The following is a 24,509-nucleotide window of genomic DNA, read 5'->3' on the forward strand; positions in this document are numbered from 1 at the left end:
CCATATCGGATATGACTCCTTACTAACATCTGGGGACCCATCCATTTGATGCCACTCTTTAAAATCCTAATGTACCCAATAATCATATATTGATTCTCTCTGTAACTAATCAAACCCAATCAAATTGTACACTACTTAAACCTACACAACCAGATCATTTAATACACAATTTAGCGCTTTTCAGATATAATGTACACAACCATTCACCCACCCATACCTTACCTTATTTAGTTCAACTCTTTCTAAACCTTTCCTATACAATTCTACATTGTCTTACACTACATGATCTCAGACTACCAGAACTTCATCTTAACAGATCCCTCCAGGGCTATCCTTCCCTCCTGCCCATGTCTTGTGTGAGATATTTCTCACAACCCAATAAGATGCAAATGTTGTTAGATAAGTTTCAGTCCCATCATTGAAGCCTCTTCAGTGTGTGCTAGTCTTTCAATAGCACAGACATTTTAATAAAACATGAGACATTTCTAATAGCATGCCTTGTACTTTCCAACATTTTATATTTTTAAAACTGTTCCATATGATATAGCCTTGGTAAATATATCGCTGATAAAGACTGCTTACATAACATCTCTGTATCTCAGTATGAATAATTTAACATAAACTTTATAAACATTTTTGCATTTATTTTCATATGTTTTCATAGATTGTTGTCAGAGCTGAAGGTCTGGAGGAAACGCTGAGAAAACAAAACATCCCATTTGCTGAATATCCCATGCACAAAAAGATAGGACAGATTGCAAAAACGGTAATTCATATTTTTGAAGTTTTCACTGAATATAAATCATACTATATACATTGTTATAGGTTCAGCCTAATTGTAAAGAGCGTGTGTGAATGGTCCAGTTATTCTTGAGCCAATAAACTGTGCACTGCATGTAGACAGACACCTGCTCTCAGATAGTCTATGCTAGGGCATATGAATATGGGATAATCAACCTTTCATGTAAATAGTCTTTGGTTATATGCATTAGGTAGAATTAAGTGTCATCTTAAACAAGCCAACTTGTAGAGACTGTCGCATTATTGTTGATTACCAGTGTAGCCGGTATTGAGTACAATGTTTCTCGCAGTAATGTGGGTACCTTTATTTGAAATTGTCCACTTACAAGTATGTGGCTCTTTTCTTCGCCTAATCGTCTTGCAATTTCAGGCTTGGCTGTCGTTCCTACTGGTCCAGTATTTGGGGGCAATAATACACCCAATAAATGACAGATCCCCTTGACACAGCCAAATAGCTTGTAAAGAAGCACTGCATGAGTATTTTTTATAAGGTATGGGAAACTGCAGGCAGTTGTGATTGCTACAGGCAAGCTATGTGATCATATCAGGGAAATCAATAGTAAACACCAGTCCACATGGTCATAAAACAGGCCCAAAAAACTGCTAGAAAAGTAGCTCACAGACTGATTTGTGAGACCAGCACATCAGGCACTGCCTGGTTGCCCCATAGACCAGTCCAACCCTGTAGATCCAGTAGGGTGTTTTTTTCTCCTCTACAGGACTATCCTTCTTTCTGAGCTTTTCAGGTTGGAATGGGGGATACCTTTTCAATATTACACCTTTTCCCACATGCTGAGCTCCAACATTCAGTATGGCGCAGTATACCTGCACAAATCTTGCCAGGTTGGTTTAAAATTTGGGAATGTTTTGTAATGTTGATTCAGATACAAAAACTTGTGCCCCAGTCAGTCCTACTGGCCAACTCAGACTCAAGCCCTAAGTAGTAATTCAGAGGCTCCTGAGAATCCCATTTTCAAAACTGCAACACCATAATAATTGCAGAGGTAATACTAGGATGTGCACCCATTAATACCATTAATAGTTCAATTAATGGTATTAAGGGTAGCTCCTGTAGATGACGTTTATTGACCCTTGTCAAATGCTAAAAGAAGAGGTTTCGATATCAAAATCACTGGAAGATCTCGCCAGAGACCCAGTAGTGCCAGGTTATGAGTGGTCCGGCGTTGGATCGCTATTTAGCGATTCCAATGGGGGACGTTAGCTGTTGGAGCAATAATTACTCTGATTACAAGATTCACTCAATAATGAAGCATCATAAGGGGTTTTCGGGCAAATGCACCAAAGTCCACACGTCCTTTCTGTGTCCCAGGTTATTTTCCCCCAGCAAACATTGGCAGGGTTGACTTGACAATATTTATCTGCTGAAAATGTTGAGAGTGCAGCCTTTGCCACCAAACTCTTAATTGGGATATGTTGGGTACCAGGAGGTACAGCACATATCACAAATAACCAGGATACTCCTAATCCGGCCTGTATAGTGCAGTGCAGAACTTTCTTGCAAATCAGCAAGAAATTGTGTGGTGGTATATTTATATCAACCAATATATACATGCCGGAAAAATACAAACATTGAGTTATGCACCTTTGTGACATGTTGCGAAAGTTAGCTCGCTGCCCAGATCATTTTCAGTTAAAAAATGCAACATTCAAGACATTTGTAAAGTTCTATTTATGAAAAATAACATCAAGATGGGGAATGTAGTCTCCACACGTATAAAAAACAGGTTGATATAGTTCTACATGATGGGTGTCCAAAATAGTTTCAGGTGGGCCTGATCCGCGCCAGAATAACAAATTCCCCAGTTACAATGTTCTATATTCCCTATAGATTAACTAAATCTACTTGTTGCCTACGTGGTTACCCGGAAAATCTAGAAAATGATTAAGGTCCGCATTACGATGAGATCCCCAGACTTACATGCGGGGATAGTGGGTGGCTGAAATATTTGATTCCATCCAGTATCCTTAAAATAAAATTCAGGTATTACAAGTTAATTTTACCCCGGAAAAGAAATTAACACATGGACCCAAGAATACAGAGTACCAATCTATGCCTTTTTTTCCCAGATCTGTATTTATTTACCACCTGGTTGGCGCAGGTGCAAAATGGATGCAGCTATTTTGGCTCACACTGTGCAGTTGAGCAGTTGGGATGGGAACGTGGGTAGCATGTTTAGCTCCTCCTGTTGTGCAGGTTGGGCAGGGGCCGGCACAGTAGTTACAAGCAGCCCCCAGGGATCCGCTTCCAATTCTGGTTTAGTGTTTTCATGTCTGGGGTAACTGGGGTAACTGGGCCCAGTATTTTCAGAAACAGTAATTCCAAGCCTGGAAATATCAGCTTCTCAGAAAAGTTCAAAGTGGTATCCCCCTACCCCTACCCTTCCCCCAGAACTCCATGATGGCCCATGTTGCAACCGAGAGCGACTTTCAGGGTTCTGAATAACAAGTCCACAAAGTTCACACAACAGAAAAAAGAAAAGGTGAAAGGTTAGTTACTAATTGAACTATACGTTTCAATCAGATAACAATTGATGAAAACAGGGAATGTTGACGGAAAATATTTTTCAGCTGACAGGTTGAAGCTTGTGAATACATTTGATTGATAAAATGCAATGTTTCCACAGTTGCTGGGCTGGAAGGCACTGCCATCAGAGGTCCCCTTGATATCAGGCAACATCAAGTTATTTGGCCAGGAGGTCGCCTATCTTGACATCAATAAGGAAGTGATCCAAAGTGCCATCAAGGTAAAATAAATGAAGTAGCTGGTTTTTCTCAACATCGTTTGCTTTCTCTTTGCTAACCCTCCAATCTGTTTGCCCCATCTTAGGCTCTGAATGAACCAGCAGAAAGGCATAGTATTGTGAAGAATGCCGTACACAAACTTCTGAATGGCGTCGCCGGACAATTCGCACAACCAGTGCTGGCCGCAGAAGTTCGACAACTTCTTCCCACCTGTGTTGGTTTGCCCATGGAGTTCAGCTTGTACTCCACGGCTGTGGCTAACGCGGTCATCAACAGTATGTCTCAATCTTTCTTACAGAGCTCTTAGCCCCAAATAATGCATTCACATTCATTAAATATATATTGTTTCTTTGACAGCTGATGTGAAAGTGACTCCAACTCCATCTTCAGATTTTAGTGTTGCACAGTTACTAGAATCAACTATTCAACTTCATGCGGATGTGGCACCAAGGTAAAGATACTTCCTTAATGTTGTCGGCATTCCACCAGAATAATGTTGTTGTTATCGGTATTCCACCAGAATATCAATTACAGACCATCGTGGGGTCAAAATATCATGGCAAAAATATCGATGACCAAAATATTGTGATGGTAAAGCTGCAAAGGTAAGAGCAGGTGTACTCTAATTCTCAACACAAAATCACACATATGTATATATAGATCTTCCATGTGCGTAGTTGTTGAGCTAAGAGTAATACAAATATTTTGTCTGACAATATTTTTGTCCTCGATATTCTGTTATATAATCAACCAGAAGCGGCCCGTACAGGTAAGAGTGGTGGGGCCGAGTGGGAGGGGGGGTTTCGACAGATGACGACGTGGTAAAATTAATTAGATAATTAATTTTCCCTCGTTGTCATCTGTCTAATCCCCACCACTGTTACCTGCATGGGCCGCTCCTGTAACCATCTATGATGTGTGCGCATGCATTTTTGCATGAGAAAAGTAGATGCAGAAACATATGCACTTTTATAAGTATTGGATGAGGAAACAAATTGTTGAACAAGACATCTTTTTTAATTTTAGGAGATCTATCTGCATAAGCCCATGAATTTTTAGCTTCTTGTTCCTTCATGTTGGAAACAAGCAATGATAATGTCTCGTTGCTCATTTACAAATTCTGTGTCCCTTATGCAAATGACAATCCTTGATAAATCTCGAACACTTCATCTTTGAGTCTAGTGCAAAGTTTGTAATCGACGACGTTTGCAGGCAGCCTGTTCCATTGTGATTAAGAAGGTAGGGTTCTGTTTCCAGCAGTGTGGATATTCTGATGTTTTGAAAGCCATTCATCACACAAAAGACCAAAGCTGCTAAATGTTTGCACGGGTGCTCAAGTGACGCAACTCCATGCAAAAGATAGCATCTTTTAACTTACCTTTGCACAGGCACGGTGTGCTGTGCTTAACTGTTTGCATGTGCAAACTTTATTAGATGTAGACCACATTGATAATTGAAAGTTAGCTGTATGCAGCTAAAGATAACCCCTCTGAATTTAGTACAAAGTTTGGAATTGTAAATACAATTTTAATTTCTTTTGAAGCTTTACAAGGCCATTATTGATAGCAGGTACTTGATGTTAGTATTTTGTTAACCTTTTTTCATTAAGTCCTCACTTTTCATCCAGATTCAGTGTTCGACTGACCTATAGGGCTTTCAGGCAGTGCTCGATGGGCTGGTTTTAACTGTTTGTGGCCTGTTTTATTGTCTGCTGGGCCGGTTTATACTGTGGATTTCCATGATATTATATACAAACATTGCCTGCAGCAAGCTCAAATCCATGCAGTGTTCCAAACCTTGCAGAACACTTCTAAAGTGTGTCTTCACTAATTCAAAAGTGCGCCAATTTAAAAACATCGTCTACTTTTTTGTTTACTAATTCATTAATGGTGGCCACTTTTAATTTGGTGCCTAGGCATATTTTCTGTCCCAGTCCGACCCTGTCTAGATCTGCACTTTGGCTCACTATAAAGCAGGCGTCCATCAGACTTAATGAAACGGGGAGTATCCGGACCCATAGGGTCCACCAGAGATTCCCGATGGATCAAGCTTTTGCTCGTTTTGCTCATTCCGGTTGACGCAATGGGACAATATCAGTCCCATGTCCAAGGAGTCATGACGCCTCCATATCAGGTGTCAACAATTATACAGAGAACACCTTGCATTGACAGGTACACATTGAAACACCAGCGATCATTCTGATGTCTTTCACTTTTCACAGGAATTTCCTGAGTGAAAAGATAACTGTCCAGTGGGCCAACCTCTGTGTGTAAAAATAAGGGTACCCCTGACACAATTTCCTAAATCAGGGTGTATTACTCGAATGTAAACAAAACACATTAGGAAAATTGAAGATAAACGTGAACCTAAACATCACATGTCCTAAACATACATATGCAACCTCTGTTAATCAGTATCAAAAATATTTTTTATTATTATTCATAAAAATGTTTTACTCTATGTACACATTAAGAGAAAACATATAGTCCGCTATAATCAATATTGCACTGTGGTATGGCACTAAGAATTCATGAAATAGTTATACTTCATATCTTGCATATGGCCACTACAAAAAACATTTCACAGTGTCAACAATAAATGTCTTTGAGGTTGAAAATATTTCCAATAATTCAATATTTGTCAAGACATATAAATGGTGCAAAAGTACACTTCAGTTTGTGTAGAGAACATTCATTTCTGGCATGACTCTTGAAAATCTGTGTTCTACGCGCGTTTAGGCTGTACGCCGTCATCAGGAAGCCATGTACATGAACAATGAAACCTAAACAGGGTGCATGTAAACAAAAAACATGTATCAATAATGAACAATGGTCCTAATATATTTTTTAATGCCCATGAAAAAACGGGGCTGAAGACATGATAAAACAGCAAGATTAAAAACACTAATCACAAATTCAGCATAGATACATTAGAGATGAAAGCATGTAAGCCAAAAATGAGTTACTCACCTGTGCTCAGATCCAATCACCAAGTGTCAAAAAGACTTGAGAATACAAGCATTTTTGTTGGGAAATAGAGTGTGATAAAAGACTAGAAAGGTGATGTCCAGAGTGAAAAGAAACTCAGATGCAGTTATAGAACACCAGGCTTGCAAGTGAGTGGAAGGTTTAAGATATTTACAAACATGGTCTCCCAGAACTATCTAACTCTCCCCAAGTGGGCTACTGTTGTATAGTGCTATAGAATGAAGGAGTTACCTCGTAAGGTGTAGCAGAAGATCTAACTTTTAAAATTGTGAGAGTGTGGAACTCAAACCTGATACGGAATGGTGAGTTCTATCAAGAGATGAAAAATAAATGTGTAAAGATGAAACAATGCGACTGCTCCGGCGATGTGTGCGTGGTAGTATCTGGATTACAACTATTAGGGGTATATTACCTCTCTTTTGATGCAACCAAGACTTGTATGGTCCTAAGCTGTAGGATTGATACGGTCCAAAATAGGCAACAAGATAATGGATGTTAAAAGTGCCAGGCCGGGCAGCGTATTAAATGTGATCCACTGCAATCAGAAACAGCATTAAGGAGTTGTGAGTATCATAGCTATACATATATATTAAGCAGATGATATGGCAAGTTTGATATCTATCTGAATCTACAAATCGCTACCATCAACTAAATAAGTGTGAATAGGTCAGGGGTTATTAATAACTAAATGAGTATGGTCGGGTATATTGCTATAGAACTGAAATGGTCGCATGCAATGAAAAAATACTCAAGATCGTGTGTAAAATAACATTGATTAATGCACACTAGCATACATCGTATACGGGTGTCTGTCATCGAATTACGAATAGAAATGCAGGTCCTTTAAAGTTGATACATAGATGGTAAATTGTATAAGAAAACAATGTACCTGCTTAGTTAAGCTGAAACATTTGCAGGTAACGGGTGTTCAACCAGGATGAGGGGAACAGGGTAAACTCACGATGTTACTAAGCGTAAAAAAATATATAGAGATGACTGGTTTCTAAAGGTATAACAATGGCACCATGTAAAGAAACCGGACTTGGCTAGGGTAGCAATGCATGTCGGTCAGTCAGTCAATAGGCTTTATTTCGATAAAATCTTATCTTAAAAAGCAGTACATACAATATGGTGAAAAAACAAACAAAAACAAAATAACAAAGCCATAACAATACAGTACAGTCGATAAAATATACCATAAACAAATGACATTAATAAGTTACCTTGAACACACAGATTTAAAATCCTCCAATTAAACAATTAATTTAAGCCTTCTTGATCTGATCACCCACGCCCAACTTAAAAACTTTGCCATGGCACACACAATTAGGGGCCGTGAATCTGACTTCAGTATTCTCAAGGCTACCATATAGTGCCTAGTACAATGCATGCAGGAATACTTACCGTGTATAATAGCAGGGCTGGAGAAAAAGTATTCTCACTGGGAAACCTGGGGACTCGAGAGCGGTTAGACGTTCCTCACCAGGCCTCTGGTTCGAAGAGCCGGTGGTAAACAGGGTCCCATGATCGTCGTATTTCGTTGCACAACAGGGAACAGGGTTTAGCCGATAATGGACACTTTCAAAACTAATGGGGCGCTCTGCTCAGCTCCTACTATATATACTATAACTCGCGCGACCGCCACTCTATCACAAGGATGATGTCATCAGTGATGTCATGAGTGATGCCACTGACCATGTCATGAGTGATGTAATATGTGACGTCATGAGCAGGATTGCGGGCGCGCGAGTTATAGTTATCTGAACTAACTATAACGGGGGAATTTCATTGGTTTTTTACGAGTGAAATATCCACCTAACTATAACATGTGTGAAACCTATGGTTTTTTAAGTGAATATAGATATATATATATATCCCTCCAAATTGCCCACAGTCGAGGGAGCACTCGGACTAAAGAAATCCCCAGTAGACCAAACACAGGGCAGGAGCAGCCTGACGCGTTTCGGAATGATCCTTATTCATAGGCTTAGTTCACCAAGTGCACAGCGTTTCTGACCGCACCCTTTATTTAAATATTACACTGCCTTCGGATAGGCTAATTAAGTAAGCATTTGACTCACGCCCCCCCCCCGGGATTATGGAACCTGTAGTGCAGCAATTCCACCCAAATGGGTGCCATGTACTCAGAGTTCCTGATGCATGCCCTTAGATGAGCCCCACAGTGTGCAGAGTATGGCGTTCTCTGGCGCTGTGTGTCCCATCTAGAGCTGAGCACGATTCACAGCTTCATGGCCCGCTTCCTTCCTCGCGGTGGTGACCCTCCACGGCCGGGCCGCCGTGTAAATATGTCGCGACAAATTGCCCACAGGCGAGGGAGCACTCGGACTACAGCAATCCCCAGTAGACCAAACACAGGGCAGGAGCAGCCTGAAACTCTAAGTCGAGCCTCTGAACACAAGCGAAGGCTCAGAAACGCGTCAGGCTTTTAATCGAGACATGAGAGCTGCAGACCCGTTTGAAACTACAGTGCTGCTGGATGAGTGCAACCTTGCCTGTGGGCACCTTGGAGCTTCTATTTACACGCGGCAGCCCAGACGCGAAGGTTTGCACCCCCTAAGAATTATGGGGGTCACGGGGGCCGGAATTCACCGAGCCTCTGAAGTGAAGAAGCAGCCGAGGGATTTATGGACACCTGCATCCCGGGGCCCATCCAGGGCTGTGAAATGGCAGAATGAGACGCACCCTTACAGGGAAGTGACATGGACTATCAGTCCCATAAAGCAGTGCGTTTAAACTCATAGGAGTTTGCCCATCTGAGGGCAGTTAATTGTTTAACCAGTGCTGCTGGGTGAGTGCAAATAGACAACACAAGAATATACGGTGTATCATGTTATCATGTAGAAACACTGGCATGTGTTACGGGGTGATGCAATCTTGGGCAAGAAATTAGGCAACAGACCTGTATCACCTTCCGTAAAGCAAGACCACTGCGACAGGCCCTAGTCACTAATACCCCAGGCAATGCACCCCAAAAAACTTGGCTTGGAGAGAGTAGAGGCTTCAGGAAGTGCCAGAAATGCAAGGTGTGCAAATATGGAGAAAACAACATGGAAGTGCCCTTGCCATTTTCTAATAATAAAAGCCAATTTGTGGTGTACATCCTGAGATGCAGTTGTTCTAAGATTTACATTGGCAGTACAATTCTACCGGTACACCAACGGAGTTTACAGCATATCCGAGCGATCAATAGCAATGATCAGGCATACCCCATGGCTAGGCATTTCCATGAATTTCAGAATGGCAAGTTGGAAGGTCTTAATATTTTGTGATCGATCAAGTCCATCAGAGACTACGAGGGGGTAGCAGAGAAAAATGCTTGAGACAACTTGAATCGCGTTATATTCTTAGATTCATATATTCTTAGATTCAACAGTAAGAGTTAATTTGGTCACAACACAGAATAAGATTTACATGTACATCTGTGACCAAGATAGGGCTCTTAAGAGACAAAGTACCCGTTTTGTATTCACCAGCATTAAGCTGTTATATTGCTCCTTTGCTTTGTAGATCTTTTAAGACCTTTTAAGATTTTGACGGGATTTTACAAAGATTGGTTTTAAGATGGCTTTTGAGCACTAATTAAATTTTCTTAACCTTGTTTTATCCTGTAATTTTGTAATACCCAGTAGTCTTTTGGTTTAAATTGAATCATGAATTGGTGCCACTCCAAGCCAATTTTTAATCACACAGTCGCACTCAGGCACATAAGCACAAGCATGTTTAGTTAGTAAGTGGAATAGCCTTAGCAATAGTTGTGAATACAAGGGCACTTGCCCGGTATTACCCAGAGGGGAGTCAGTGATGAAGGCTTTTAGTTGAGTATCTATACTCATAAAGTATGCGTAATGGATTTGCACATTAGCATACTTTGCATAAAGCACTTTACATTTTCCTCATAAACTGGGGACAGTTGTGTGGTAGAATGAATGGCAGATGATTAGTACATATATCATCACGTATGAACATTCTTGGTGATACTGTACTGTCATGTATTTAGCTGTTTGAGGTGTTTTATCGCTATTGTATGCGCAAAACTGGTAATATTTTATTATTGATTTTAAATACTTAAGCTTTTAAAATGCCATATTAAGAACACAAATGTTGTTGTTTTTTCACATGTTAACACAATTGCAGAGTTTGGAGATAATCTATTTGCACTGACACTTTGGCTTATATCAAATTGGTATTGCTTGTTGTTTTAAGATTTGCACTGTCACTTTAAATTTTTCACTAGTATAAAAAGAGAGAAAAATGGCAGCGACTCTAGGTTTGAAAAATACAGCGGAGGCTGTTGAAATGCGTCACCTACCAGATTTGTAGCCTTAAATAAACACACTTTGAAGTATCCCCGAGCGTGCTGGAGTCTGTATCAAATTTATGTACATATATATATTTATATATACCTATATACACACACACATATATACATATACATATATATATATATATATATAGTCAGGGTACATAGATGTGGAGTTGGCTATAGAAAATGAATACATACTAACCTTTAAATATGTTGTCCCACAATATTTTGTCCATGATATTAGTGTCCCATGCTATCCTGAGCTCGATGTTTAGGAGCCACCCCACTGCGATGCTACTCCTTTTTCCTTGCACCTCCACGAGCAGGAGCTTCACTCACTGGGCAACTAATGCAGGAAGAAGCAAACAATAATCACCCCTAGGCACAAGTTAAGGGTGCCAGCTGCTACACTTGGCATTCCCTTTGGTAATCCTTGCTCTCCTATTGCTACAACAGGTTACAGAGGTCATGAAGGCAGCAACAGGAGCAGAAAGTAAACGTCCATGAGATCCCTATTAACTGCATATAGACTCTGCTTTTTATGCAGCCTTGAGTCTCTCAGCAGGAAAAAGTCCCCTGCTGAAGAGGTAAAGGCATGACAAAGTGTCAACCTGCTAATGTCATGGGGGTCAAATGTTAAAAGCCATTCTCCACAGTTTTGGTTGCACACTAGACAATAATACGTTTGGAAAGCTGTTCTCCAATGGCATGAGCTCAATACTGCAGAAAGCACCTTAAGTGATCATTTACTATGTATGTGTAAAATGCTGACCAGATTATTCTCTCTGGGGATACATTTGAACTGATTGCTACTGATTGTATATGGCCCTGCTAACACAAGGCTTCTCTTTCAGCATGTCCATGCACACGGTGGCTGTGATGGGAATTAACACCCACCTCATCCAGGCTGGCATTGAATTCCATGCTAAGCTCCGCACAAACGCCCCGATGAAACTGACTGCCAAGATTGACATGAAAGAGAAGAACTTCAAGATAGAGACAACCCCATGCCAGCAGGAGAATGAACTCATTGTTGCCAGGTACAAGGCCTAGTGCTGAGAAAGGAATGAAAAGAGTTGTGGGTACTGCCATGGGGTTTGATTCTAAGGGTTCCAGTGACTGTAAAAAAAATATTGGCCAGATATATGATCAGTGAAGTGTCTTTGTTGAGCAGAGAATGACATAGATGTAGCTATTTTAGCCAGGGGGTTGACATTGGGAGCAAGGAGACCCGGACATCTTAAGGATTTTGGGGGCCCTGGGCTAACTGTATTTTGGGGCCTCCAGTTCGGAACAGCTTTGGATTTATGATCCAATTTCAGCTCTTTCATGCCCTCTTTGGTCAGGTCATTACAGTGCACAAGAAATCAGGCCAAATTCTAGATGTTATAGTGACTGGTGTTTCTACTATTGCAACACAGCCGCAGCTCACTAATATTACTGCAAATAATCTATGTGACACCCTACTGCCATTTATCATATGCTAGATCCTGTTTTGATCCAAAAGAAACTTTTTATGGATGTTGCATGGAACATAAAAACAACATTTGCCTGCAAAATGTCTGTAATAGATTCTCACACTTGACCCACATTAAAAATACATTGAAGGAAAACTGTACTTAAAATAATATGCTTAAGACATAGTCATGGCAATCAGGAAAATACTCTGCAGAACAAAACTGGCTCCATCAGGGCCCCCCCGAAAGGCTGAGGCCCTGGGCCATAGCCCACTTTGCCCATGCCTTAAAACATCTCTGACTGTAGGTCAAATTGTCAAAACATTGCTCTAGTGGAAGTGCGAGCAGGCAGCTTCTGTTTAGGAGGTACTTCTTAGCCATGTCAATAATACCTAACAATGTGACTGTAAATTGCTGAGGGATATTCTTTCATGTGTATAAAGGAGAGCACTTGGACATAAGGAACAGCCGGCTATAGCCAGCACAGGCCCCATTACAGATGATGGGCCAGTGACTGGGTGTCTCCCTCAAACAACTAGGCAACAAAATGCGATCACTTTTAGTTACCATCACATTAAAGACCCATGAATTGTGGATAACAGTGAGAATTGTACTGTATTGTATCGCCGTTAAGATAACATTGCCCTATTTCTTGAGGCGCTCAAAGAATTTAATGTAGGGCAGACAAATTCTTGCCAGTAAAGAGTCCGAGACACATTGTCCTTAGCTATGTTAGTAACACAATCATTCCCATACAGTATGGTTAACTGGCACATACCGTCAGTGACTGCAACTGCAATGCTTGATCAAACTACTTTTGAAGCACAAACCATTTGATTTGCTAATAAATTTGGTAAACAAACAGCAGCCCCTCTAATAATTTGAAACTGCTAATTTCATCCCAGTGTTTTGGGAGTGTTTCCTTCAGAACGTTTCAACAGTTTGGCCTTCTGGTTCAAAACACAGGCTTGTTAAACTGATTAAAACAGTGGTTTTGTCACCTCACACACCAATAATATTCATGCCAATCCCTTCCTTGTAAATACCCATCAGGCCTTGACCCTGGGTGCGTATGCATGATTGTTATGCTTTTACAAAGGTTTGAATAAATAATGCGTTGTGATCATGTTGCTAGGAAAAGTAAATTACAAGCAGTTTTTGTGTAATTGGCTGCTTCTCCATAGCTGGATCCGTAAATAGGACATCCAGTAAAGACTTACGTTTTTCATCTCACCTAGAAAACAAGAAAGGACATAAAACATGTAAAACAGGTTTCCAGAGTTGGGTAGGTACAGGGTGAGGGAAACTCAACAATGGCAGTTTGTTTTAAAATCTGAGCAAGTATACCAGGCAAAGGAATCAGATGATGGTGGACTGTGATGTGAGGGAAAGGGGACTGTGAGCATTGATACCATGGAAAGGTATATTTCGAATGCTGAGATTTTCTCAACTCGTTGTCGCCTTAATGACATGTAACGCAACACTGGAAGTATATTGACTCGCTGATTGTTGTGTGCTTTTTTTGTTTAAATAAAATTGTTTAAAGAAAACAATTTTAGAAAGTGACAAGAGAACTTGTGGTATACGCATTCCAGCTTTCAGTGTTGCGAGAATGGTAGAAAAGGATTTACATTTGATACGAATATAAACTGACAATCAGCGGTGCGTCTTCTTTAGCTGAGGGAGAATAAATGTTAGTTTGGGTGATACATGTGCCTGGTTACCAAGTGGCAACATATCAACATAAACCCCTTGCTCCATTCCAATGCTGCTTTACACGAACACAGTACCCTATAACTTTATTTTAATTGAGATGAACAACATTGCAACTCCCCCATTCCAATATGCTTTTCAGTGACTGCCCAGAGCTGTAAAGCAGTGTCCCTGGTGCTGTAAGTCAGAATAGAGCTGTGTCATATGCATAAGACCCAAAAACATCGTCCTTTGGTGTAAGTGTTCTGTTATTAATTCCAATGGGGACATATTTGTCATATTTATGACACAATATTTATGTTACACAATATTCTGACAATTTTAATGTGATACCATCAGCCACGGCCTGTGCAGTTAAGTGTGGTGGGGCGGTGGGATCCGGGGAAGGGGGGGGGGTCTCAACAGACGACGTGGGAAAAATAACTTTTTATTTAATCTTCCCTCATGGTCGTCTGTTGTATCCCCCCAACCCAGCCCCACCACCCCACACCTCTTTTTCTTGCACGGGCCGCGGCTGGGTACCATACTGTGTCCGGTGCCATGGAACCACCTGGCAGCCATACGTTTTAGGAAAAGTCCTACAAACCGAAAGAGTTGGTGGAAAACTATTTTTTTAAATCCCTTTCTGTGTGTTTGCTTAGGGCACAAGCATTTGCTGTAACAAGAAATATTGAAGAGCTGGAGGCAGCGAGGAAAACTCCAATTCTGCCCCGAGGAGCTGCGGCTAATATTCTAAAGAAGCATTTCGAGACAACAGGAAAGACTTCAGCTGAAGGCGCCAGCCTGATGGTAAATTGATAGCAAACATTTTAATTTTTGGATTACTTTACAGCTCAAAATAAGATCACACCCCTTGTGAGATATAGTAGTATGACAGCCGCGTGTTCTCACAATGCATTGCTAGCATGGTAGTTGCTTTATTGAAGGTATCACACAATTGAATAATCAACAGTAATAATGGCCTTTTTGCTCACAAAGGACATTAGTAGATTCTAGAATGCTTGCACAAATAAATGCCCCAAGTGGAAAGCAATATAAGATTCTTAGAATTCCTAATGCTTATATGGTTAAATATCATGTCTCTTGCACTTCACTAACTCCGCTGTGGATGATGCCATCTCCTTTTCCACCCTCAACAGTACGATATTTTTGTAAACAATGTTTATGACACTCTATTTCAGGAATACAGTATTTATGTACAGAATATTTTGACATCCAACCAAAATGATGCAGTGGGTTCCCCATTTTCAATTCTACTTCACAAGTTGCCATCTTTGTTTCTGTACAACAGCTACAATAAAGCTTTACAGAAAAGCTACCCGATTAGGTATAAGGTGGAGGCTGGATAGAATTTTTTAGTAATTCATCATCTGCAACACAAATCGTGCTTTGGTGAGATGACCCCTACTACATTCTTCCCTAGCCAAAATCACGCTGTGACTCACAAAATTAAGAAACAGGAGATCAAAAAGAAACCCAATATCCATTTAGCCTGCTGCAACAATGTGTGAAAATGGAAGTAGCATGAAAAATCTTTCCAAGTTTCAATCCTAAGGTTTTCTTTAACAAACATGTTTCAACAAATTTTAATGTGTTTCAATGAAGTGGACTGAATTGGTCCCCTCCCCATCTAGCAGCACTTCAAATCCATTGTTCCCTGCCAAATCTTCAACGTAGCTACCTGCTTTTGAACTACCTCAACAATACCATATCCTAGTATCCTAATCTCAAACAGCGATAGTTTGCAACTTGACAACTCTGTGGATTTTCGCCTTCTTGAAGACCAATCTACCAAGCTCCACAAACCCACAGCTCCATGGGTACCACACATCCTATATTGCTAGTCTTCTTGTTTCCACACTTCCTTATAATTCTACAGAAACTTTACCTGAACAATTCATTTGTACGTCTGGACACCAATGCTGAGGATCTCTCCCTCGATAGCTTCAAATCCCTAAGCTGGTTGACTTCCTGAACCTTAAAACAATCACAGCAGAGTTATAAATGTGTATTTGCATCCTCCCATACCTCATGAGTCCAATTCCCTCATCCACTAGCCACAAACCACCACAATTGATCACAATGCCAACAGTTTTTGTAAGTTCTAGACCTTTGCATCGAATCTGCCCCTGGATCCTGGACCCAAACAAGAACCCATAGTTCCAGAACAGCTCAACCTCTCGCTTACCCTAGGATTTTAGAATGGCAGGCACCAAGCCTTAGTCTGACAGATATCATAATCCATAAAAATAAATATATTCGTTAAAGATCTTTCAGAAGAGTTGATTGATAAAATGTGCATGTTTTGACATACTTTTAATATAGTTCCTGTCAAAGGACAAGGTGAATAAATGAAACCTGATTCAGACTAGCTGAAAATTTTCTCTAGGAATTTCTGACATGGAAAGTTTAGTCATCACATTGGATTGAGAGCAATAAAACAGGGTTCTATTTTTAGATTGATTGATTGATTGATGTACTTATAGAGCGCAGCTATCACCCTACGGGCATCTTGGCGCTTGCATTGGGAACCCGTCCTGGTTTTTCCCTGTAAGATAACCCGTACTGGGCATCCCCAAGGTGAAAGCCAGGCATCCCGCCGCGGGGGGCCGTTGTGGAGATTAAGCAGGCTTGTTGCCCAGAGCTGCATAGTGTGAACTCGTGCTTAGAGTGGGCACCGAAGCGAGAATTATCGAGTCCGTGGACAATTGGGCTCTGGACCCTGCCGCGTCGGGAATCGAACCCAGGTCCCGGGTCTGATCTCTGCTTCAGGGTATGCCTCCTCTAACCAGTGAGCTACACTTCTCAGATTGCTGGGGAGCCAACTTTTTTTACTTGTTTATCCCCTTATTTTTTGTTTACTTATCAACTTATCAACGTTGAATGTGATCCAATGGGCACGGATAACCATATGAAGGACGTACAGGATGCTAAATGCAGCTTCCATCTCCTTTCTTCTGTGCGCCTTCTCCATGAAAATCTATTACTTGGCACACTCTTATTCTACCAAAACAGAAATAAATTACAGTTGTAGTGACCAAGCCTTTTCAAAGAGAAAAAGAGAGAAGATGAAATGAAGGTGTTATGGGTGACAGTTTGCATTAATAGTGTTGATTCATTGATCATCCAAGACCGCTTGTCTTCCTTTAATTTAATTTGATCATCCAGAATTTGTCAAAAGTCAATCAGGTCAATGCTAGCCTCCAGAGCAACAATCTTAACTGTCTGCTCTGACTATTGAACCACACATCGCAGAGCATCATGGTATCCCTTTGTTTCTCTGCTCTATTCCCCAATCACCTGGGAGATGCATTACCATTTCTCATCTTCAACTTCCAACTCAGCATCTCAGAGTCATCCTTCCCTCCTCTAGATTCAATTATTATGTGCAAACTTAAAACAATGTCTTGCTATGGTTTCCCTTTTCTTGGGACAGTGATCAACTTGATGTGTACCAATAAGGTGAAACTGAATCCTTGCTCCTTAAAGTGAAGGGAATGACTGTAGCTCCATCTATGGGTACTTCCCTACTTTTTCCAAATGTTTGGAATATCTAGTTTTTATCATTGATTGAATATTTATCTGACACCCCAGGTGAGCAGTGTTAACAACTCCAGTTTATGCCAACTCACGTTTCTCCACCAGATATTTCAGTACCTCTAATTTGCAAGCAATTTAACATTCTTGTTTACCTCAATCTCTCCACACTACAACTATAGCAACATTCTATTCACAGTCCTTCACTGGGTGATTTCCAGCATCACTACCATCCCCAAATACTGTAGCAAGGCTTCCAATGCACATTGATTGTAAATAATATATCTTGATTGTCCTATCTGACTTTCAGTAACCCCACCAACAATGTGATCCAGTTTACGGCCATGTGCATTGTCTCTGAATAGGTCCTAAATCCCAGATCTCAAAAGTCCAACCCACACACCCCACCAAACTGTGTTTACAGGTGAGTCAAGACTCCTGTGCAACACTGCAAACCTCTTCAAACTCAGAGATAGATTAAAGACTGGAGGGCATATTATCAAGCATGGCGTTAACATTATCGCCGCCTTAGCGGCAGAAAACTGTCACTAAAGCAGCATTAATGGGCTTGATAATATGCCCTTGAGAATTCCAATAGAAGCCCATGTTGACACCAGAACATGGGCTTCTATTGAAATTCTCAGCAGCATATTATTGCAGCTTTAGCGGCAGATTTCTGCTGCTAAAGCGGCAATAATTTTAACGTCGTTTATTGATAATATGCCCCTTGGTTTTTGCAAACCCAAATCTCCAATCTGTCCTCCCTGCTCCCTCTTGATCTCTGTCCTTGTGGCTCAGTACAAGGAAATCTCTTGTGACATGTAGCATGTTATAAAAATAAAAATATGTTAACAATTAAATATGTACACAAAATGCAAATTCAACTATTGTGGGGAGAATATCAGAAGTGCAGGAGGTACCCAAACAGAAGAATGATCCATTGTTGTTTAAGATAACACTAGCATGACAAATCAGCAGGTGGAAAGATGGAATGTGAAGATGGAAGATCACAGGCTGACAAATAATTAAAATGTACTTTAGGTCACTGTAAGAAATTGGGGGTATTTACTAAGGGAGTAGTGACCCACCTTAAGTAATATGCACAATTCTTGTCAGGGTGAAACCCTTAACACTACATTAACCTGAGCTCAACCCTCTGTTAACTATGACTCAGAGCACACAGGCTTTACTTAGAAGCAATGTGTAAAGTATTTATTCAGTGCCAAAACAGTAATAAAGTCAAACCACTACATGAGACAAATCCTGCACTGATTGAGGTAAATAGAGTACATTTATTTTAACAAATAAAATGACACCAGAATTACAAAAATCAAATAAGGGAGACCATACTTATGATGTTTTAAGTTTAAGGGTCAAAATAGCACCAAAAAGAATTAAGCACCAACCAAGGCCATCTGGTTGCGTTTGACCAGTACCAAGGTGCAAGTGAAGAATGATCATAATAGATTGTTGGTTGAATATAGAAACTTGGTACGACCTGATCAGAAGCTGTTTCTATCGGACTTAGTTTCTGGAATGGAACGCAAAAATCCTCAGCACAGCAGGCTGTGGTTGAGGAGGGTTCCACGTCATCGGCTAGCCATTGGATGACCCGAATCAGATTTGGCAACGGTCTAGGACCTTGAGGATAGCACTTGGGAGACAAGACATTCTCCGGTAGAGGCCAGCAACAGGTTCAAGGGCTGATCCAGCTGGAACTGGTCAGCTTGATATTTGCAGAAAAGGCCTTTTGTAGTGTGTTGTGTCTCTGTAGCTTGAACAGGTGGCCAGCCTTAAGCCCAGTATTTTAGGCTCTTCTAAGGTCAGAGAGAGCAGGTCCACCCCCCTTCTGTTCTTCCACAGGTAAGTCCAGAATGTCTTCTGAGGTGGGTACTGTGGGTGCCACATTGATGCCTGGCACCAGCCTGTGTGAGGGGATAACACTTGGCCCCTCTTTAATCAATATGGTGAGATTTCCCAGGTCAACCCTACCCACTTTTGCAGCACTTCCAGTGTGCCCTACTTAAAACAATCCCCAAGTGGCCCTCTCCACCTAAACCCAAGATGATATTCCTTTGTCCCCTTCTGCAGAGCCTCTGTGCCCATCCCAGACGTGTAGACAAGGAAATGAGAAACCTTTTTCCTTTGGTCATTTCCCTGCAGCTCCTCTTCCACTGGGGCTGACTAGAGGAGCAAAAAAAAGCTGTGTCAAGGTTTCAGCTAACAACAGGTTAGACCTCTTTGAAGTTAATCAAGATCCTGGGCACATCCCGGAAGGTCATTCTGCCAGAGGAACAGAACACTGTCCACACCAAAGTCCTTTGTCTTAGCTCTATGAGCATTTCACACCTCATCAAGGGGGCTATTTAGCTGCCAGGTTACATCTTGGACTCATGCAAATGGTGCGCCTGATGCGTTAGATAGAGAAAAGGAAACTTTCTAAAAATGTTTTTTAGATATCCAACAGTGAATTGGTCTTGTAATAAATATTTCACAAAGTCCAAGAATAGAAATTGTAGCTGCTTCCTAGTCGGAGGTAACATAATTCAATTTAATAATGCCTCTCAGTGATTTCCTATGTAGCAGCTACCCTGCCACAGTGAAAATTGATTTAAGTGCATTTTCAAGGTAAGGACATATTTAACACTGAAATTTCACATGCCCTGCTTTTAAATTGTTTCCCTAATGCACACTTCCTTATGGGCAGTAAGGCCTACTTGGGGTGAGTTGTTAATATTCAAAATGAGGGTTTAGGCCTGCCAAATGCTTTGCCGGACAATTTTCAGTTCACAATTGCACAGTTAGGCTTCACATGGCAAGCTTGATGTTATGTTTAAATTGTCGCTGTAGTGGATGGGACAATGGGTGCTACAGTCCACTTGTAGCATTAAACTTGCATACCCTGGAGCACTTTTGGTAATAGGGACTTATAAGTAATTTACATATGGCAATCATTGCTATGCCAATTTCATCATGTTGAAAAGAGGAACCGAAGCATCTAACTACTGGTTAGCAGGGGTAAAGTGCACAGAAAATATTTAATTCCCAGCAAAGGCGAAACAAATCTGTAATGGCCCTGCAGAATGGACAGATTTTCAAATCATATTGTACAATTCATTGCTTATACATCAGCTGGAAGATTGTGTGTAGTTAGGGCATCAAGTCAGATGGGCACATTAAAGTGTGTGACAGTCTACAAGACCCACCTCAAGAGATGATACTCAAAGACAGAAATATCACAACATGGTAGATTTGTTCAAGAATATATATTGTTGACAAGAATTTACAGTTTGCATATATCACGCTTAACCTCACGTTCTATGTTTTGTTTATACAGGAAGTTTCCTCTGAACTGGTCTCCAAGAAATATTCAGAACAGTTTGACCATGGAGCAGCAGCAGAAAGCCAATTTACATATCAATCATGTGTCAAAGCAAGAAACTTTGGTTTCCAAGTCTGCTTTGAATCTCATTCACAAAATGCAGCATTTGTGAAAAATTCACCACTATACCAAGTCGTTGGAGAGCATGAAGCTAAAGTGGTGATGAAGCCAGGTACAGTGATGAGCGCAAATATTGTGGTTTCATAGGTAGGGAGTAGGAATGGATTTGGGATCAATGCACTTGAGCACTGATTTCTGAAGCCTTTCATGGTGAATGCATATCTGAGTGTGGTCATCATTGTCCAAAGCAGGCATCTTTTGTGATTTGATAAACATTCTTCCACAGGGTTCTCCATGATGATGTCACAAACCATGTCCCCATTTTGCCATCCTCTCACAACACTATTTCTGCTTCAGATCATCCACTCATTTCTGCTCTCTGATTTCCCTTCCCTTATTAGAGTCAGGATTAGAGCTGGTATGCACTTTATGTCACAACCGGAATAGTGGGAGCAGAATTTGCGGTTGGAAAATGTATTGGTGCATTTATGCAGGTGCTATTGTAAGGCAACAAATACCTCAAAGATCGTGAATCATCATAGTAATATAGTGGTATTGTGCCAGTTGAAATCAGGGGAGTAGTCAATACATAGTTCATCTTTGGACATGTGATGGTGCAGCTAATGTACAGACTGTACATTCTATTCCTGGGTCTTATTTGTGAATCCTTTCACCACGTGTTCATATTTGATGCCTATACAAAAAGCCAAAATGCCCTTATAATCACCGAAACATATACATGGTGTGTGGTGATCAGTGTGCACCTCACACATCTTTAGTTGCTCACTAGAGTGTCTCCAGTAAGTTGCCACAGTCACATAGAGGGCATGGGCATGCTGCCTAAGAAGGCTACAACCTACTACAATCTCCCTGATTGAGACATTTTTAAATTGTTGGTCAGGTTTGATGACCGGGATCTATCCTTCTACAAACATTTAAATCCATGTTATTCTTTGCTTAAAAGTAACTGTGCATCCTTTCAATGTGAAGGTTTCCTATATGAACCATAAAAGAAAGAAAACAACTGCAATGGGATCAAGATTTTCCTTCCAATCACTACTATGTTTTTATCGGTGTGGTAGTGTCAGAAGCAGCATATCCACTCCTTCAGTAGTATGCCCTTCCTGAGGTATTCTAACAACCTCAACTAACATCGGTTTCATGTGCTTGCAGCTCATACTGATGTGGCCATTGAAAAACTGCTTCTTGAGATCCAGGCTGGGCCAAAAGCAGCTTCAAAGATAATCGCCTTGGTAGCTCTGGAGGAAAATGAGGAACACGAAGACTCTATGGTGCAAATGAGACTGAAGAAAATTCTGGGAATAGACAAGCTATGGGTAATATACCTTATTGTGAAAATAACCGTGTGAATGTCTTCTGGTCTTTATATAAAAATCATCTTTTGAACGGAATTACTGTGCATTGTCTGATAAAGTTCTGCAAGATGTGGAACTTCACATCAGAGAATGATTCCACTGTTTACATTGTGGTCTCTTGAATATAACAAAAACTAGTGTCTAAAGACAGTGTCTAATTGCCAATATCAGATCATATTTTGTTTAAACTAAGTATCGCAGCCACTGCATTTCAAAATATCTAAACATGTCTTAAGTAAAGTTGCTTTTAAATGTACTTCCCTCTATTATTTACACACCCTATGGCAAGACTGGTTCTCTTGGTTAGACTAGTGATCTCTACTTATTGCATTTGTCCCTACTGTGAGGTTCTCATTGAGTTAATCTGGTCTTGCAACCTTCCCGAACAGCCTTATTGGCTCTTGCATGTCATTAGTTCTCATCTACAGACAGTTTCAGCTGTCTGTTGTGGAAGAAATACAGTCTCTAATAAATTAAAATACATATAGTGCATTTTGGACCCATGTTCATTATTAGGTGCCTATCTTATCTATCTCATTCCCCTGTTTCTTATTTGATGGCTTCCCCCCTGTTCTTTGATTGTTCTTGCCCTCTTGTGTTGTTTCTGATCTTAAATCTTACTCCAGGCTAGCATTTACTCCCTGACCCCTCCCCTTCCCTGTTCCAGATATGAGTTTACTCCTCAACCCACTCCTCCTTTGCTGTCCCACCTCTCCCTATCGCATTTTTACTTTTGTTTTTTTTTTGTGGACAGCCCAGCTGCTTCAATTAGCTGCCAGACCACTTCTTTTAATTGACAGTTCAAGGTTTGGTCATCCACTATTTTGGAATGGCAAATAAAAAAATGAAATGGCGGCCACAAAATGCTGCATGTGTGCACATGCATGATCATCATCCTAACCGCTGTCACATCATGAAACATATGTCCGTGATTATGCAGGCATACTTACATATCATTGTGGTTTTATTTCCATTGATGCAATTGAAACCTCAGCAAGCAAGCTTTTTTACTTTCTGCCGAAGCAGAACAGAATTGGTAAAAACATTGACAAAACCAATACACCTGCATTGCTTTAAAATGCAAGACAAATTGGCTTAGCCAGAGGGTGTTCTCTGTAGTTGTGCTATTAGTCACCTTATCCTTCCTCTAACTCATGAGTCCACTACCACCAGAACCAACTTCACCAACTGTATGATTAAGGTAGCAGACAGGATGAGATCTAACTGCCTGAAACTCAACTCCAACAAGACAAAAGTGATGATCTTTGGGAACAAGAACTCTCCTTGGGTCCTGGTGACAATCAGAGCTCAGACCCACACCTACATAAAAATGGCCACTCCAGAAATTTGAGAATCATTCTGGACAACAAGCTCAACATGGCAGCACAAGTCAATGCAGTCATCTCCCCCTGCTTCAATGTTCTCTGCTTGTTCTGCAAGATTTTTGAATGGCTACCCCTGTACACCAGACGTGCCATCATGCAATCCCTCTTCACAAGCAGATTAGACTGCGGCAACACACTCTATGCCGGGATCTTGAACCATCTCCTCCACCAACTCCAGATCACCCAAAATTCCCCAGCCAGACTCATCCTTGACCTCCCATGATGCCCTCACATCTCACCACACCTCAGAGAGCTCCACTGACACCCCATCTACAAACGCATTAAATTCAAACTCCTCACACACGCATACAAGACACAATATCAGACCAACTTACTTGAACAACTGCCTTCACTTTTACCAACCCACCAGAAACCTACGCTCAGCCTCACTTGAACAAACCACATGCCTCCAGAAAAGAAAGATGGGAAGTCGAGCATTCTCCTACATCACACCCAAAACCTGGAACGTCCTCCTTCAACACATCGGGGCATCCTCCTCATTACTTGAATTCCGCAAGAAGCTGAAGACCTGGCTCTTCAACTAACTCTGTGGGTCAGACACCCAACACCTTTTGTTGTATGCCTACACGCCTGCTCCAGCGCTTGGAGCCCCTCAAGAGTGATTAGTTGCACTATACTAATCCACATAACAAAAAATATTGCGTGTCTAAATCATGAGTCATGTTATCTGTAGTTGAAAGTGTCCTTATGATGGGGAAAACTA

At 40.9% G+C, this 24,509-nt stretch overlaps 1 protein-coding gene and 1 long non-coding RNA gene across 4 annotated transcripts in view; one reads left to right on the plus strand and one right to left on the minus strand.

Annotated features, from left to right (window-relative positions):
• Nucleotides 1–24,509, plus strand: part of LOC146834637 (vitellogenin-A2-like) — a 97,935-nt gene that overhangs the window by 23,670 nt on the left and 49,756 nt on the right. For both annotated transcript variants that reach the window (XM_085602106.1, XM_085602107.1), the window contains exons 15-22: nt 665–766; nt 3,447–3,566; nt 3,650–3,839; nt 3,922–4,015; nt 11,730–11,915; nt 14,687–14,834; nt 20,920–21,136; nt 22,198–22,361. In XM_085602106.1, coding sequence (XP_085458232.1) covers nt 665–766; nt 3,447–3,566; nt 3,650–3,839; nt 3,922–4,015; nt 11,730–11,915; nt 14,687–14,834; nt 20,920–21,136; nt 22,198–22,361 — 1,221 coding nt within the window. The remainder of the gene's footprint in view (nt 1–664; nt 767–3,446; nt 3,567–3,649; nt 3,840–3,921; nt 4,016–11,729; nt 11,916–14,686; nt 14,835–20,919; nt 21,137–22,197; nt 22,362–24,509) is intronic.
• The window catches only part of LOC146834638 (uncharacterized), a 135,868-nt gene continuing 117,336 nt past the window's right edge, over nt 5,978–24,509 (minus strand). Inside the window, exons 1-4 of one of the 2 annotated variants that reach the window (XR_014960647.1) lie at nt 11,078–11,773; nt 7,441–7,519; nt 6,964–7,086; nt 5,978–6,346 (exon numbers count right to left, since the gene is read on the minus strand). This is a non-coding gene — a long non-coding RNA (uncharacterized LOC146834638). Of the gene's footprint in view, nt 6,347–6,963; nt 7,087–7,440; nt 7,520–11,077; nt 11,774–24,509 lie in introns of those variants that run through there. The other variant, XR_014960646.1, reaches the window with a different exon arrangement.

Source organism: Triturus cristatus, chromosome 4_2 (genome assembly GCF_964204655.1).
Source record: "Triturus cristatus chromosome 4_2, aTriCri1.1, whole genome shotgun sequence".
Taxonomy (NCBI): domain Eukaryota; kingdom Metazoa; phylum Chordata; class Amphibia; order Caudata; family Salamandridae; genus Triturus; species Triturus cristatus.